This window comes from Lacerta agilis, chromosome 3, assembly GCF_009819535.1.
Source record: "Lacerta agilis isolate rLacAgi1 chromosome 3, rLacAgi1.pri, whole genome shotgun sequence".
In the NCBI taxonomy this organism is placed as follows: Eukaryota; Metazoa; Chordata; class Lepidosauria; order Squamata; family Lacertidae; genus Lacerta; species Lacerta agilis.
The window spans coordinates 44,609,205-44,626,834 of record NC_046314.1 but is presented as its reverse complement, the minus strand read 5'-3'; the positions used below and the strand labels follow the sequence as shown (position 1 = coordinate 44,626,834).

General features: G+C 38.4%; 1 protein-coding gene across 3 annotated transcripts in view; it reads left to right on the top strand.

Annotated features, from left to right (window-relative positions):
- Positions 1-17,630, top strand: part of USP45 (ubiquitin specific peptidase 45) — a 48,809-nt gene that overhangs the window by 12,877 nt on the left and 18,302 nt on the right. For all 3 annotated transcript variants that reach the window (XR_004426211.1, XM_033143486.1, XM_033143485.1), the window contains 4 exons: positions 6,808-6,959; positions 7,839-7,934; positions 9,310-9,440; positions 14,702-14,789. Coding sequence is in view for 2 of the 3 variants with exons in the window: in XM_033143486.1 (XP_032999377.1) it covers positions 6,808-6,959; positions 7,839-7,934; positions 9,310-9,440; positions 14,702-14,789 (467 nt within the window). In the remaining variant the exon portion in view is untranslated. The remainder of the gene's footprint in view (positions 1-6,807; positions 6,960-7,838; positions 7,935-9,309; positions 9,441-14,701; positions 14,790-17,630) is intronic.

The window sequence follows — 17,630 nt, the reverse complement described above, 5'->3', positions numbered from 1 at the left end:
ACTGACCCAGGGAATTACATTAAGCAATTGAGATAAGCCCAAGTGTAGGGTTTCCCAAAAGAATGCTTGCAGCTGTGTGGATTTCAACCACAATCTAGTGGTTTACCATATCCAACAATATGTTGTTTTCTTTGCTTTCTCCATCCTCCAATTCCCTGCCCTGGCTTTTAAAAAGTAATCTTGTTTGGTTAAAAGGTCATGTTTGGCACAACATGGAAGAATAAAGCAAGGGCTTTGTAAGGAGTAACCACTCAGCAGAACGTAGTTTTGTGGAAAAGGTTAGCAGGCCATTATGTTTTATTTGCCAGTAAACCAGGTGCATTATTGTCATGATGGCACACTTGTGAGTTTCACATGAACCCAGTGCACATGTAACACACAGGAACCATGCTGAGCTGCTACAGTTTGAATGCCAGTCTTTTCTAGGAATGGGGAAAATTAGAAGCAAGGGTGTGCTTGATCACTGGAAACAAAGCTTATGCAGATTATTTTCTCTGCGTCTTTTCTTTCAGTTTATGGGAGCAGGAAAACCATTTTTATTTATGTCAGAATTGCCTTCGTTGCTTGTGCAGAGTTTCTGTAAAATTTGCAATGCAGCTTGATGTTTTGAGATTCATAACATTGACACTGAGTGTTAATTACTGTTTAAAAATGTGCTGGTTTTTTCACTAATATATTGAATATTTTCACTAATATATTGAATATTGCATTTTTATGTAAACCACTTGAAGATTTTTGTTAAATGGTGTACAATTTTTATAAATAGCATTTTTGCAAACCATGTGTAATTAAGCTTTGTAGGTTTATATTACCGGTACCTCTGTATGTAGATTTATATAAGCTCTTGACTTTTTTGGGCAGTGTATCTCAATAGAAGTAGATAATGCTAATAAATAGTCTGACTAGTGGTTGTTGTTTTTTGTAGTCCAGCATTCAAAGAAACATAGGATACTCAGCTTATTTATTACTTTCTCTGTCGGGGTGAGAAATAGAAGGACGGGTTGGTGTGCACAAACACTAAGTCTAAAACATTCTAGGAAGAGTTGTGTTCAGGTTATATCTAATCAGGCACTTGATGAAATTGATGGGGAAATAGTTATAACAGCTATCTATATTTTTTTTGCTTAAGTGATCCAGAAACATGTTACTGTTCCAAATATCTCCCTTGAAAACAGGTCTGATCATATTCTGCAGAAGGAGAACACTATAAAATATTGATGATGCTATTGCAATGCACTCTGGAGGCTCCTATTTATTTTTATTTTATTGCGGATGTAATTTAAGTCTTTTAAAGGTGTTCTGGGCAAATAAATTATCATTTCCATCATGTTCTGTTTGTGAATTTGCCAGAGTTGGAAACAGAATCCTGAACTAAGTGGGTGAAATTTAATATTGCGGTCTTCCGGTTGTTCTGTCTGCACAAACGTTGTTGCTTGCCAGATGGAAAGATCACTCCCATGCTGTTTTGAGTATTTTCTCAATTCTCCCAGAGCCAATTTTGGGTGGGTAGGAGGTGTGCAGGCAGGGAGCGGGAGGAAAGCCTTGTTGTGCAAGCGGAAGTCCTTGTGCAGGGATTCCACTGACAGGACTGGTTAGGTAGATCCTGTGCTTTATTAGAATGTGATGTATTTGGGTGAGAACATAGGGTTGAATGCAGATTTGATCAGAGTAAATCCATTAAAATCAGGGGGATTTAGTCATGTGGGATTTCAGCCCCTTGTTCTCTTAGCAAAACATTTTGATGAAACCATCTCAAATCTCGTTTTTTATTGTTTGAATGTGTTACACCACTCCACAGTGAAAAACTCTTGGATTAGTTTAAAATGAAGTGCATGATTTAAAACAAAACAACTAATAAACACTAGAATCCAAGAAGACTTAATCAGTGGGTTTAAGCACACTTAATTCAGTTTTGGATTGTGGCCAAAATCTATAAAAATCATGGCATAACAATACAATTAAAAAGAGTAGCACAGGCAAGGAATTAAAAATAACTCTTCAACTTAAAATATAAAGGAAGTGCATCAGGTCTGCAGTGAGGAGGAGGAAGTTGGGAGCTTCCTGTGCCTGTGTGGCCTTAACTGAATGCTGTGCTGGATATAACCCTCTCTGAATGTTAAAGAGGCTTATAAAATGGTTCAAGGAACAGAATCCTTTGGTCAGAGGACTGGACCAGCCAGAGTTAATAATTATCTGGAGTTCAAATTGCCAATGAACATGTAAATACTTCTCACATCTATTAAAAGCAAAATGTTTTAGGTGAAGATCAGCTAAGCCAAAGTATGTAGATTTCATTTCTTAGGGCAGTTGAACTAACAGTCAGATCCTGTTCATGTTTTCTTCAGTTTAAATCCCACTGAACATCCTCACACTTCACGTTTAAATGGCAGTGGAAGCCTATGCATGTTTACTCAGAAGTAATTCCCACTGTGTTCAGTGAATTCAGTTAAGTGTGCTTAGGATTTCAGTCTGGGTTATGGATTGGATTTTAAGAACTGACAAAGCACATTTTCTTTATATTTCAAGTTTCTTGATAACTGCTAAGCTAATGTGCTGTTTGGATGTGTAATTATGGCTTCCTGCATTTTATAATTATATGAGTATTCATATCTTAGTAACAAAGCTGTCCTGTTCATAGTCATTGTTTTTTTGTGGTGGGTTTTGTTTTATTCTCCCCCCCCCACCCACTGCTGAATGATTCACATTTGAGATTCAGTAAACAGAACCTTGCTACTTGTGTGAAGCTGTCATTTAACCATGAAATGAAATGCTTTTATTGAGTTTGCCCTCCAGATATGGTCCTCTGTGGCAGTGCTGTCCATATTTGGTGGCTGTACAAGGAGAGCCAGGTGGTGCTGCAAAGCATAGCACAGTGAAGCGTGGACAGATCTAGGTTTGACATTTGTCATCCTGCACTGCTGAAGGGGAGAGAAAAATCTGCTTTTCCATATGCTTCTGCTCTAATTTTTGCCTGCAGTTTTGTCCAGATGGCCTTGTGAGCATTGTTTACTTTAAGATGTTGTCCCAGATGTTGTTGAATGCCGATGGATAAATGAAACAACTGTGGTAGTCCAATATGTAGATTATGTACACAATTTTGACTTTTTTAAAATAAAAAGTAACCAGAATGTTTATGTATTATTTTTTACTTTGGCAAAAAATATTTCTACTTTAATTTACTTTTAAAAGAAAAGATCCAGTAGAAGGCAGTGGATAGACGCTGGGTTTAGACAGACACATTCAGGGTTCAAATCTCTGGTTAGTGATACAGCTTAGTGGGTTTATCTTCCAGCCTAACTTTCTTTCACATAATTGTTGTGAGGATAACATTTGCCAGGGGTGGGGGCGGGGAGCCATGTGTGCTCTGTTGAGCTCTATTTTAGGTGAGATACAACTGTAATTAATAAACGTGTTGTATAAGTTTTATGCCACTGGAGATTTTATAGACTTGCCTTGTGAATGAGGTTTTTATGGGTGCACAATTTGGAGAATGCACCCCTCAGGTTTCTGATCTTAGAGACACAACAGGATCGACTGCATCACCAAGTTCCTTATGGGGAACTTGATCACACAGCTGATCCATGCAGAAAACAGGAAAAGGCACACACTGTTGTATGAAGTACAGCACAAGTATGTTTCCACTAATATATTGAATATGCAGTTGATATATATATATCTTTATGACACACACACTTATACAAAGAGAACTAGCTCAGTAAAGCAGCTCCTGAATCTCCTGGCATGTCTTGCTTGCTTTTTACTGGCCTCTATTAGTGAACTTGGGTGTATTCTATATGAACTGCCTCATTACGAGCATCAGGCAGTGGGGGTGGTGTCAAAAATCAAATTACATCTTTTGCAAACCCAGGCATAATTTTTTTAAAAAGTGCTTTGACTGGAAGGCAGGGAGATCATTCCAGCCATCTTATGTCAGCTATAATAGGAATCTTTAATCATATTTGGTTTCTTTCATTATTTAATTATAGCCCCCCCACCCTCCCCAACTACCTCCCTATTTTTTGACAGAGGATGTAAGTATCTAAGAATAATGCATAGAGAAATCTTTCAGTATGAGAGTTTTGTTAATGTAAATAGGTCTGTTTAGTTATTTCTCAAGAACACTTAATGAGTCCTCAGTATGTAACTCATTAGGGCAAATATATGAATTCATATGTCAAAATGTAGATTGCAGCACTGCAGCTCTTGGCATCCATTAAGTCCATAACTTGTTCACATTGACATGCATTGTTAATCAATACTTGAAATGCTGCAGATGTCAGTAATGTTCATATTTAGTACAGCAGCCATGACAATATGAAAGTTGCTAGTAGAAATCTAGGCTAAATACTGTGTCTCAAGTATTCTTAATACCTCTAGGCTACAAGTTAATGGCTGTCTAACTTCACTGCCCCGTATATATTTAAGCAATAAGGCAAATAGGGAAATACAAGGACACTGTACTGGTAGCACATTATATTACAGTTTGTTTAAATATATTGGATTTTAAAGGTTTAAGGCAAATAGCAAGCAGTCGCTTCATCTTGTTCTAAATTAACAAGTCCATGTCACATGGTGAACTGTGGTGGGCAGAGAACAGTGCAAGTATGTTATGGGGAAAACATGATATCCATCCAGTTGTTGAAGATCTGCTGCAAACTAATTTGAGCTCTTGCTCTCCTGATGGGCAGGGTGCTAAGGCTACAATTCTATACATACTTCTCTGCAAGTAAGTCAGAGTCAATTTAATAGGAATAACTTCTGAGTAGAAGTGTGTTGAATTGTGCTGCATGATTCCCACTTCTGCCACCACTGGAATATTTATAAATTAGACTTTCTAGCATCTGGCATATACTCTGCATTTTATAAGTTCCATGAAAGGCCCTTCAGACATAGTGTAATAGTCAACAGAGGCTGTGAGGGGAGTGTAGTGTGATTCTTGGATACATTAAGGGAAATAATGGAAGTTTGTAGACTGTAGACTGTTACTTGCACTTGGTTCCCATTTAAATCAATAGGACTTAAGTCATGACTAAAAACTGAGAAGAATGTTCATCAAGGATAATATGGACTGTAGTGATCTGATCGTCAATGGAATAAAGAAACTTACATATTTTGGTTTGCATTTTAAGATATATATGTATATATAAATTGGCTAACACTGTCTTTTAATGGTGTATCTATGTGCATTCTGTATAGTATGGATAGGATGTATATTTCTTTGAATTGATGGTTTAAATGACCATGATGACCAACAACATGGTACTAAGTCATGACTGTTTGGCCCCATTGAAAACTAACTTTTCATGTGTCCAACCCAGAATATTCAGGATTATTTCAGAAAGTAATGCTGTTCTCTGAGCTATGTATTTATATTTTATTGTTTAAGGGTTCTCTTTAAGGGGTTGAAAACTGGGGTTATGCTTGATAGTGGCTTCAGTATATGCATCATCCTCCCCACCCCAAAGTCTCAAGTTAGCTGAGCACACCTTGTGAGATAATAGTTTTTGAGCCTCAAATGCCTTTGCTAATAGAACACCATTGTTGCTGCCCTTTAGATCAGTGGCCATATATATATATGATCTGCTGTCCATAATTCTTTGGGTCATAGATACCGTGTGTCTTACACATCTTGGACGTTGGAGTCATGTACACAGTGCATGTTACTATGTACTTAAAAAAATATATGAAGTATTGCAAGACACAGAAATTGCCCTACATGCATAGCCTTTAGATTTTTATAGCCCTTTTAATCATATGATTTGCCAACACCTATATATAACCCTATATATAAAAAGGGGACGACGGAGAAGGGGACGACAGAGGATGAGATGGTTGGACAGTGTTCTCGAAGTGACTAGCATGAGTTTGGCCAAACTGCGGGAGGCAGTGGAGGATAGGGGTGCCTGGCGTGCTCTGGTCCATGGGGTCACGAAGAGTCGGGCACGACTGAGCGGCTGAACAACAACAATATATAACCCTCACTTAGATATATAGTTATAGATATATAACTATAGCCCTCGTAGTAGAGAACACCTAAATGTGTTGTTGGTTTGGGATAAAGGCAGAGAGCCACTTCACACATGACGGTTTTACCATTATAAATACCTGTTTTAGGATTATTCAAGGTGCATGTGCTAGCTCCGCCAAATTTTGATATTTTTTTTCTTTTAACGGATGATTCCATACCATACCTTAAGCTGCTTTCAAAATGGATATCTATCTATCTATCTATCTATCACATTGCTCTAGCAATGCCCAGGGGATGTACCACAAAAGATAGCAGCAAAATTACATCAAAGATGAAAACACAGTTAAAGTGTATCTCCAATCTGGTCCTTCGGGAAAAGTTTTAGACTTCTGTTAAAGAAAAGGGAGTCAAATTCCCTTGAACATGTAGTTCATAGAAGCATACAACTGTAGAGTTGGAAGGGAACCCCAGGGACATATAGTCAGCTCTCTGCAATGCTGAAAGTTCGGATATTGTCTGTAGTTTTAACACATTGAACACTCTTTTATGAGTTTGTGAACAGCTAATATGACAGGACAATAAGATTCTGACTCGCAAACCTTCCTATGTCAAGAGTACAAACATGGTATTCAGCACATGTGATCGTACATGTGCTAGCTGATCCCAAACTCATAAAAAGTGTGTTCAAATACCTAATTAGAATAACATCGAGTTCCTTAAGGTTTTATTGATCAAGCATCTGTGGATAAGTCTTCACTACTTTGTCTTTTATATCAGTTTCATAAGCACACAGTGACTTTCTACCCATAGTTGTTACTGCTATTTCTTTTCTATTAAAGGTTCATCATCAAAAATTATATGGTTACATGGAGAAAACAATGAAGCAAGTGACATATTAAAGGGCAAAGGCATCAGCTCTAGTTGGGCATCAGTTCCGGTTAAAGGCATTAATAACCTAGGGAACACATGCTTCTTTAATGCTGTCATGCAGGTAAGAATTAAGATGCACCACCGTATTCTGAAGTGCACCTATGTATTTCATTAAGGCTGCAGGTTGCACTTATTTTTGTCTTGGGTTCCGAAACATGCTGATAAAAATCTGGTAATGAATTTCCCTGTTAGCCTTCTTCTGCAGCACTGGCTACCTAGGACAGCTCCATCCTGTTTTCTGAACATTCACTTGATGCTGGGCGACATTTTCAATTATTTTATATTACTTAGCAATATACCAATACCTTTATTCTTGTAGTAGTTGCATTTCAAGGGGTAGTGGGAGATGTGAAGTGCAAGGACCAGCTTTAATTAAATTGTAGCACAAAGGTGATCTACTATTGCTGGAGTTGTGCTGCTCTTATATATATATATATATGTATGTATGTATATATGTATGTATATATGAGCTCCTAAATGGAATGGAGGAAAAATAAGGAGAAACATTGATCTAAAGATGTCATCTAGCTGATCTATTTGTTGAGTGAAGAAACTATGATAATTTTGGACTGAGCAGATAGTGTAGAAGCAAGTTTTCTCTCAGTCCGGGGAGTGTTGTTGCTGCTAACTGTGCGACCAGCTAGAATTTGAAGTATGTATTTTTTAAATGGCAGTTTGCAGAATTTGGAACATGTGAAACGTGAGGGAATTTCGAAAGCAGTTTGTGATGTGACATAGGCAGCTGCACATTAAAGAAATGGTCAGAAGCCTCGCTGGACATATGTTCTAAAGGAGCTCTTTGGATTGTGGTTATTCTACTGCCATTAAGGAGAATTATGCCTGCCACAGTATAAATTCACTTTCAATAATAATTTGTTAAGAGTAGTTCAGTTAACAAATAAATGTCATCTATAACATTTTCCTTCCTTTTTTTCTTTAGAACATGGCACAGACACACTTGTTAAATGAACTAATGTGTGAAGTTAAAGAAAAGGGGACAAAGCTTAAAATTGGTCAGAGTCCTGCAGCTCAACTGGTAAGCATTTAGTGAGAGATTTTGCTTTGTGTGAAATATTCAGAGGACCCTCCTTTGGGAATGGCATTGACTGGACATTGAAAAATGATAATGGTGAATATATTCTTGACCAATTTAATATTTATTCAGTGATCATTATATCTGCCTCTAATTTAGTTTTTAGACATATTGTTCTATAAAATTAGTGACCGGGGTGATGTTCTGCTAAATTAAAACAGAAGTGTTGACTTGAGTTTTGCTTTCCAGCTTCCTGTAGTCGTCTGGTCACTGTTGGAACAGGATGTGAGACTAGATGGACCTTTAGATTCAGCAGCGTTCTTATTTCTTAAAGCATAGGTTTTCAAACTTGTCTGCATAGCTGGCAGCCTCTCACCTTTTTTAAACCTCCTCTCCTCTCCCCACTCCTCTGCCACCCCTGGTCTCTGAGCTGCCCCCTCCCCCCATATCCCAAAGAGAGGTGCCTCCTCACACTGCCCCACAGTGGCCTGGGAAGAGGATGCCTCCAGCCTTAGTGCCCCAATGGAGGCTAGCCAAAGGTGAACGTAGGCCAGCACCTTACCTTGGGAAGCAGCAGTGGGTGCTGCTGGGTGGAAAGGCTCCACTTCAGCACTGGGCACTCAGCTCCCAGGCAGGCTTTGCACACAGCAAGCACAAGAAAGGCCCGTGCGGTGCCTGCTTGCTTGCCTGCCTGCCTGGCCTCCCACTTGTCTGTCCATTCCCAACAGCATTGGCTGACTGACTGGGCTCCTGCTTGCAGCTCCTGGCAACCAGCACCCCCTGGCCAGCCCGAGGTGCCATTCACCTGGGGAACTTGTAGCTAGGACTGCTGCAACAAACAGCCATGCAAGCCTTTAGGAGGCAGAGATGCGAGAGGGCATCAAAAGCAAAGAGGGACACCTCTCTTTGTGACACCCCAGGGTGCCACAGCACACTGGTTGAAAACCACTGTTTTAAGGAGAAACTGATGTCCAATTTTGTCTCCAAATAACATTTCAACCCACATATATCTTTTTCATGCTCATCTCTAAAACAAAATTAAAAATCTCACTTAAAAAAAATTATCCTTGTAAAATGTGTTTTATTCTATATATTGCACTTCCTTGATGCATGGCAAGGCATGTTAAATTTTGCTTTGTTCTTTGTTTGCTTGTTCAAAATGCTCACCAAGTAGACTGTCCTCAAACAAAATGCTATATTTTAAATATAGGATCCTACAAATTGTTTTTATTTACATGTGAAATGCCAACCTTGAGAGGTTTAGGGTTCCCCCCTTTTCCTAATTTTAATTAGCTATTTCATCAACTGTTTAGTTTACATTTATAAATTAAGAGGAAGTATTGTGAATTAAAGTCTGATATTTATTTTGATCCCAAAGGAACCTTTGGTAGTGAACCTTTCAAGTCCTGGGCCACTGACTTCAGCTATGTTCCTGTTCCTTCACAGCATGAAAGAAACTGGAAAAGGGCCTCTTTCTCCCAAAGTTCTTTTCAGCCAGCTCTGCCAAAAGTAAGAGCAACTTCATGTTGGTAGCATGCTTCACATTCATGGCATCCACATGTTAAATTTTAAATGCTTTGCCTAACATAATCCTTTTTATTTAGATCAGTAGAAATTTATTATGGCATATCATGTTGAAATAAAACGGCAATGATTTTTATACGAGTTTTCCCCTCTTAACAGTTAGGTTATTGAGGAAAAAAGAAAGAAATTGATGATTCTTTCCATAGCAACTGTTCTGCGTCTGGTACTAATTCATCCACTGTTAATTTTGTTAGTGTTGCAGCTGTCAGACGTTTTGCTAAGACAGATTGTGTGCATAGCTACAGGGCCCTTCTGTTTGTTTTCCACTATTCTGAATATTAGGGATGCAGACTTTTGACTTATCTAGAGACTTAGTGGCTCACACAACATTTATGTACTAAGAGGACATAAATAATTCTTTTATTTGTTACGGCTGGGTAATTTTATCAGTGGAAGAAATTGTGAAGCCAGGTATTATGGCAGGACTCCTTGCTATTGAGTAGATTTTCAGCTGAATTGGAAAGTGGAGCTTTGTTTTTGCTTGGTGTGCTCAAAAAAATGCAGTTAGCGATGTTTAAAAAAAACCAAACTTGTGCTTTTGTATTGCTGCGTAACATTTTGTTTAATAGCAATAATGTAGCAATAACTATGGTGTCTTGTAATTTGGAGCTTAGAAAAGCCAGTACTGTAGTTTGTAAGAAAAGGAAAAGGTCACATAGTGGGCAAAAGAGGAGCTTGTCTTGTCTTGGTTCTTTTTCTGGATAACCACAGATGGTTCAGATGGAAAAACACCACCGCTTAGTATATGTGTCACTTCTTTTTGCTCTAGATATCTTTTAAGCTACACAATCCTATACATCTGTAAGTTTTCAGCTTCAAGGCCACATTCCTTCATGGAGAACCTTCCAGGGGCTGCATTCTAGTGGTGGCGGGTGCCAGAGGCCAAGTGGTTAGAACAATGTATGTGGGCAGAGCAATGGAGGGATGTGCGCACGCATACATACACACACACACACACACACTCATCCCCAAGCAAGGTAATAATTATCACACTTTTAGGACACATATTCCTGCCAGGCAAAAGCACTCAGGAAAGGCATGGGAGCAGGGCCAGAGAGAGGTGTGGCTTAGGGAGAATACTGAGAGGTAAATGGAGATCTGGAGAGTTTCATTTAGCTCTTGGGCCTGAGATTCTCCACTATTTTTACTTGGAAATAAGTGACACTGTTTTTAATGCGGCTTATTTCCTAGTTACGTACATTTAGGATTGCAGCCTTAAATCTGTGGCTTAAGATCTGTGAAGTAAGCTCTGCTGAACTCAATGAGACTTTTGAGCAAACATAATGGAATTCCACCTTTAGATGCACCTGTTCTTTTGCTGGTGCTTAGGACAAAGGGCCTTGAGAGGAACCAAGGAAAATGTCCCAAGGGTGAAGTGCCTATGGTTACCATTTTGTGGAATCCAGAGCTAAACAAATGAATGGGAGACATTTCGCTCCCCCCCAACCTTCTCCATTAATTTTAATTTACAATTAATAGGAACAGGATAATTGCTTATTTTTAGAATTCTGTTATCCTGCCCCTCTACAATTATGTGAGGTGAGGTGCTGTTAGTATACAACTGCCTTGAAGTTTGTAAAATATCTACACTTTGAAAAAGAAAATTCTTAAGCATGTTTTAATGTTTCTAATTACAACTAGGCTTGCAATCCACATAGGCTATCAGAGATTCAAAGGAATTTCAAATTCTATCCCACCCTATGTAAATGTTTCTTCATTGTCATAGCCTAACACACCATTTGTTTTTCTTCCCATAAATTTGGGATAGGAAACCTTTGACCAATGGGTCTGATTAGGTCCGCCAAGACTCCCTATTTGGTCTACAAGGCCACTTCATCCAAGCCACACTCATCTTTCCTACACCATACATCTGTTTTGCAGATCAGAGTATTCTGGTCCTTTTTTCTGTTTCTATGCCTTCCATGATGATGCTTGGTTGATGCAGTGAAATGTTTGTTTAGTTTATATCCTGTTCTTCCTCCCTGAAGGAGTTCAGGGGGGCAATCTTGACATTTATTTATTTTTCTTGTAGTTGATAATTACAGTGCATATTTTGTTTAAATGTACTGACAATCGAATCATGAAAGTTTTACAAAAAATAAATTCTCCTTCACTTAAAATGAATAGATGCTATATCTAAATATTGGCTAAATATTTAGGTGTTATTCAAAACAGGTTTGTTTTGTACCATGTTGAGCATTGAGATAGTAGACTTGAGTTGCCATGACATAGCTGTCACAGTTGTCCTTCACTACTTATGGCCATTAACAGGAATTCAACCTGTTCTGTCATTTATACTGCTGACACTGTACAACAGGTTGTAGCGCAATGACACTGGCTTCCATATGTTAGCACATCTGTGAACGGTCAGTTCAACCAACCATCTTAGAGTCCTCCACTTTTGCCAAGGATCTTGCTTGGAGCATATTTTCAAGGAGACAAGAATGCACATCTTTTAGTTGTCAAATCTGAACATATCAATGCTGATTAGAGCTTTTCTATTTCCCCTTTCCTACACACTCTCCCCCACTCTTCTTTCTTTAGCTTTTTTGACAAAGGTTTCCTGTAGAAATCTTTCCATTTCTCGCTAAGAATTTTAGTGCAATGTTGTATGTTAACAGACATTAATATTTATTGCTCATAGGCCTTAAGCAACTGGCTTAACCACGAAATGGCTTATTTTTAAACTGCTGTACTTTTGTCATTTTATATTGAAAAGTGTGTTGATTAAACCTTTATAGTATGTGACCTTGGGCCAGCCTTCATTTCTCAGCCTGTCCTAGCCTACTTCACAAGTACTTGTTGTGAATAAAATGGCCGGGTCGGGGGGTGGGTGGCAGAGTAAAACTTTGAGTTTTTTAGAGGAAAATGTAAGTAGTTCCAGTAGAAAGTGTGTTGATGGCTTGTCCCCGAACAAGCATTTGAGGCACACAATAAATGGCAGAGAAGATTCAGAAAATATTCTGCAAGGTGGCTTCTTTTTCAATGGTAGGTGAGAAAAAGGGAAAACTTCAGAAAGAAATACTTTATGAGAAATTTTGGGCTAGCTCTAACATTTTTCTTCTCGTATTCACTGACTGGTGTAATTGTATAAGACCTTGACGGAAAAGGCCTTGGTTGGGCAAATGACAAATGAAATTACTGTATACAGGACAAGTTTCTGACATACACTGAAAACTCTTCTGCTCTTCCTGTTCAGAACATTTCTCCTTAGGCTAAAATAAAAATTGGACTCAGTTCTTCTAATTTTATTAAAAGGTGGAATAGGCCAAAGCAGGAAATTCTTTCTTTCCCCATACCTTCAAGTTTTATTAAATATCACCATAAGCTGTGTTCTGTCAATTATACTCTGGTCTGTATACCAAGAGGAGTGGACAGCCGTTGTGCATGTGTCCCATTCCACTTCTCTACGCAAATAAGTAATGGCTTTGACATTCACTGGTATTTACAAACAAGTTTCAGTTTCCCATGAGATAGTGCCTTTCAGTGGCAGCTTAGATAAGAATGTATAGTATTCTGCAGTAAGAATTACTGTTTGTTTTAAAACTGACCAGACTCTGAATTATAATATTTCAGTTTAAGAAATCAGTCCACCAAAGTTTGTAGCTGACCTGTGTTTAGGTCTAAAATAAATAAAGGTCAAACTTCTGTAATGCTTTCTGGCTTCTTCACCTTGAGACAATACTTACTTGCCATGGCTAATCACTATTTATAAGCCTGATACATGTATCTATCACATTTGCATTCTGCAGTCTTGCTTGGACAGACCACAGTTAATAATTCCAGTTACAGGTGGGTAGCCGTGTTGGTCTGCCATAGTTGAAACAAAATAGGAAATTCTTTCCAGTAGCACCTTAGAGACCAACTGAGTTTGTTCTTGGTATGAGCTTTCGTGTGCATGCACACGAAAGCTCATACCAAGAACAAACTCAGTTGGTCTCTAAGGTGCTACTGGAAAGAATTTCCTATTTTGTTTCCACAGTTAATAAGTTATTGTGAATGCACCTAAGAGAACTCTTTCACTACTCTGTATATTTGCTGGGGGGGAGGGGCGAGCAGGCAGTGGGGAATTTGATCCCTCCCTTCGTGTTATGTCTGAATCAGGGATCGTGGTTTGTTTTAACAAACTATGATCACTACGTCCAGAACATAGTTTGATTACAAGGAAAGCCTGGCTTTGCATTGCTTCTCCCTAGCGCATGCAGGGAAGAATGAAAGAGCCCACTCAGGTGTGATTATTATAAACCATTAACTATATTTTACTATTATGTGTGAACAGGGTCATAGTCTTTTTATGGAAAGTTGAATATTTTTGTAGGAACAATGCTGGTAATGGTGAGCTAAAACTTACTCAAAATTTTCATAAGCACCTGGTACCGTGCATCTAAGAGAGCTGGTAGCGTGCCCTACTTTTCTTTGCTATTGAAATGCCCCCTGTTTGCTGCACTAATGTGACAATACTCTGCTGCTCTTTTCAGCAAAGAAGCAAGCTACCTGCTCTTCTACATATTGTAGGACTTTTAAGATTAGCCTTCATATACTTTATAATAGTTGCTGTATAACCCTCAATATCCCAAAACTCAAGTACCTTTAAATATTTTTTACTGGAATTAAAAAAAAACACCACATTATTTTGTGTTCAGAGTGAAGGTCTGTAAATTTCCAGCATTTATTCGAAAATCATAATGCCCTGTGGACTGTCCTTCTGAGAACTGGCTGCCCAGATAAATTTGTGAACATCTCTGCAGATTTAAGATTAGCCATTTGATCTTAGAGGTGGTGGGTTGGTTGGTTTTGGCCACAATTCCAGCATTTATTTTTTGTCATAGGAGCAAATGGCAGCCATTCACTTGTATAGGAGAAACTTGACACCACTGTGATAAGGTTGTTTCTTTTCTCATGATTTGCCCCTACAGTTTTGAGTTTTGTTGCCTCTCAGCTATGTCTCATATTGAAATCTTTTTGAAAAGTAAGCGAAGCTTATATGCTTTCCACCTCCCTTTCACCTTTATATATTCCTGTTTCTTGCTGTGGTTTTCTCTTTTTGCCCATGGTTTTCTTTTGATTCCTTAGCAAACACATATTTCTATATAAATTACCTTATTTAGAAAACATATGATTTTATTACTGAATCTGAAAACTCATCTGCAAGAGACGTACTCATTTCTTCTCTTCCCCCTTTGCAGGGCTCCTCGCTTTAAGGGATTTCAACAGCAGGACAGCCAAGAAGTTCTCCACTATTTGCTGGATGCAATGAGAATAGAAGAGACAAAGGTGATATGTTTGTAAATCAATAAGTACGCAGTAGACTTAAATTTACATTTCAACTATTTTTTGGTGCTCTGATATGGTAGTTGAGACAACCAGAATAGACTCTTAATCTGGGTTCAAGCCCCACGTTGGGCAAAAGATTCCTGCATTGCAGAGTGTTGAACTAGATGATCCTTGCGGTCCCCTCCATCTCTACAATTTATAATTCTATGTTAAAGATATTACTGAATGGAGAGGACCCCTGGACTCCAGGCCCAGCACAGTTAATACATCTGTGCAACAGTAGCAAATACGTTTCTGTTTTTGTTCCTTTTTGTTTCTGTTTAGTTGTATTCATGTCTTCCTTTGTTTAGAAATCTGAGGGCAATTTACATGAGGCTCAGTAATTTTCCACCTCCTTAGCTTCAGTAAGGTCTGGCTACTCACCAGGTTGTTTGCCATAGCTTGTGGAATCCTTGGTTTGAAGCCAAAAGTCTTAGATGTCACTGTACAGTGTAAATATGGACAAGAAAATCTTACATGGCATGAGTCAATGTGGAAACTGCCTGCTTTGTCCTGGGATCTCCCTCTAACTTCTTCAGCTGGAAAATAAACCAATGCAATGGGGTGCACACAGTCCTGTTCAGTTGTGTCATCATCACACAACATGTTTTGCTTTTATTGAAATTCTCATTGCTGGTGGACAGGGTTGCTTATAATATGCTTTGGTTTTGCGTGTACAGTGGTGCCCCGCTAGACGAAAATAATTCGTTCTACGAGTGTCTTCGTAGAGCGATTTTTTCGTCTAGCGAAGCACCAAGGCAAGTAGCGGTTTTTCACGGCGATTTTTTTTTCCATCTTGCGAGGCAGCCCCATTGACATTTTCGTCTTGCGGGGCAGCCTTCCGCTAGCGAATGCCGTTCGTCTGGCGAGGCATTCGTCTAGCGGGGCACCACTGTACACTATTAGGGTGTTGGAGTATAAAAGTACCCATAATGCTTAATTAGCTAATAAAGTTGTAGGTTAAACATAGGAAAAAAATATTGTGATTGTTGCATGAGCACTTCAGAAATGCTGATGCTTTAGTTTAAGACCAAAAGTAGAAATAGGACATATTTTTTCCTGTTTAGAGAAGCCCCTTAGATATTAATCTTCACAACTGATTGCTTGACACATTCGATCACTTTGTGCAAAATTTTATAGCAAGAAAATGCTTGCCAATAATAGAATGTTGGCCGATACTATGTTAGGATAAATAAACCAAAATTAGCACACACCCTTTGCCGGGCCTTAAAAGTTATTTGTTTATTTCATTACCTTGCCAATAATTATGCAATCTAGCCTTACTTAAACCAGAAAAAGAAAAGCTGCGTAGAAGTTGTTTCCCAGTCCCATTTCCACCTACGGACAAACAAAGCTTGATCCCACCCTTGATAACAATTAAACCCATGTTTGGCCATAATGGTGGAATAGTATGAGGACTTTATCACCTCAGGCATCACAGCAAGGGACATTACTAGTAAAAGCTCTTGGGATTTCCCCCCTTCCCCCTTTTCGATTTTATAGATGTGTGACAAACTGAAAATGTCAGTTTTGCGGATCTGGTCAATCTTGTGAGCCGTGACAGTTGTGCCAGTCTGAAACAAAACATGAGCAACATTGTCTGTCATGGGAACCCCACAGCTGTTAATCGTGCTATTGTTAGAAAGTGTCACTACCATGTGTTTTGTTTTTTATTTGAAGGGAAGCCTAGAGCAATCTGTCTGCCACCAGAATACTTTAAAACTTTCTGTTTTTCACGCTGCTCTTAAATGTATTTACTCTGAGTGTAAAAGTTTAGACCAGTCTTGCTAAAATGCCAAATAGCCACGTTTTTCACTGTCCCCCATAGTAAACTTTTATTTCTGAACGATCTATTCTGCATAAATTAAAATATAATTTTCTAAAAATTTGATCTTTTTTAAATAAAAAATCTTCTGATCCTTTACAACACAATAATATAAAGACTATTTTAAACTAAAATTTATGACAACTTTTTTTTTTTTTTAAGTGCAGGGAGTATCTATTGCTTGTCGATCCTGCATTTTCTTTTCTGTTAAAGTGCTTTCAAATTTTCATTCATGCTGATATCTCATTTGTGGGCTCAGAATGCTTCCTTATTCCCAAACACTTAGTGTTCTTTGTATTTGCATCCTTCTAAATTACATTAATGTATGTAAGTGAGCCTTTTTTGAAAACCACAGCAAATGGAAATAGTCAATAACACAGTCAAAATTGCACGTTGTCTGGTTTTTCCAACATTGTGCACTGGAGATGCTTCACACCAGGGCTTTGAAGTATTTGAACCCTGCTGCTAATTGATTAATGTCTGATGCCATTGTTAGCCGCACCCAAACCCTTCAAAGACTATGTTTTCTTTGACCTAAATAAATGGTTCAACGCACTCATCCCAACAAAAAGGGAGTAGCTTATGGCCTTAAACCCATTTATGGTATCCAACTTGCTGAGTTATTTATTGATTAGCCCTCTTTAGTATATTGTTGGATTTAAGATGAACAAAGAGCTTGAGGCACTGGGAGTTAATACACTAGCCAGGTCAGATACTCATGAAGTAGAAGCTGTTACTTGGTGCACTAGTGATGTAGTTAATATTTCAAAATACATTGATCATGGCACTTCTCGGTTTAAGGTGTATGAGTGGAGCAAGTACATCACAAATATTTCTAAGTTAGAAATACAATTGTATTTTTTCCCTTGTCTTTTCTGATGTTGATACTGACACATCTTATCAGCACGTGAGGAATGAGTTTAGAAAGGCCCGTATCTAGAATGCCATTGCATAGTAAAACATGACTTAGTTGGAAG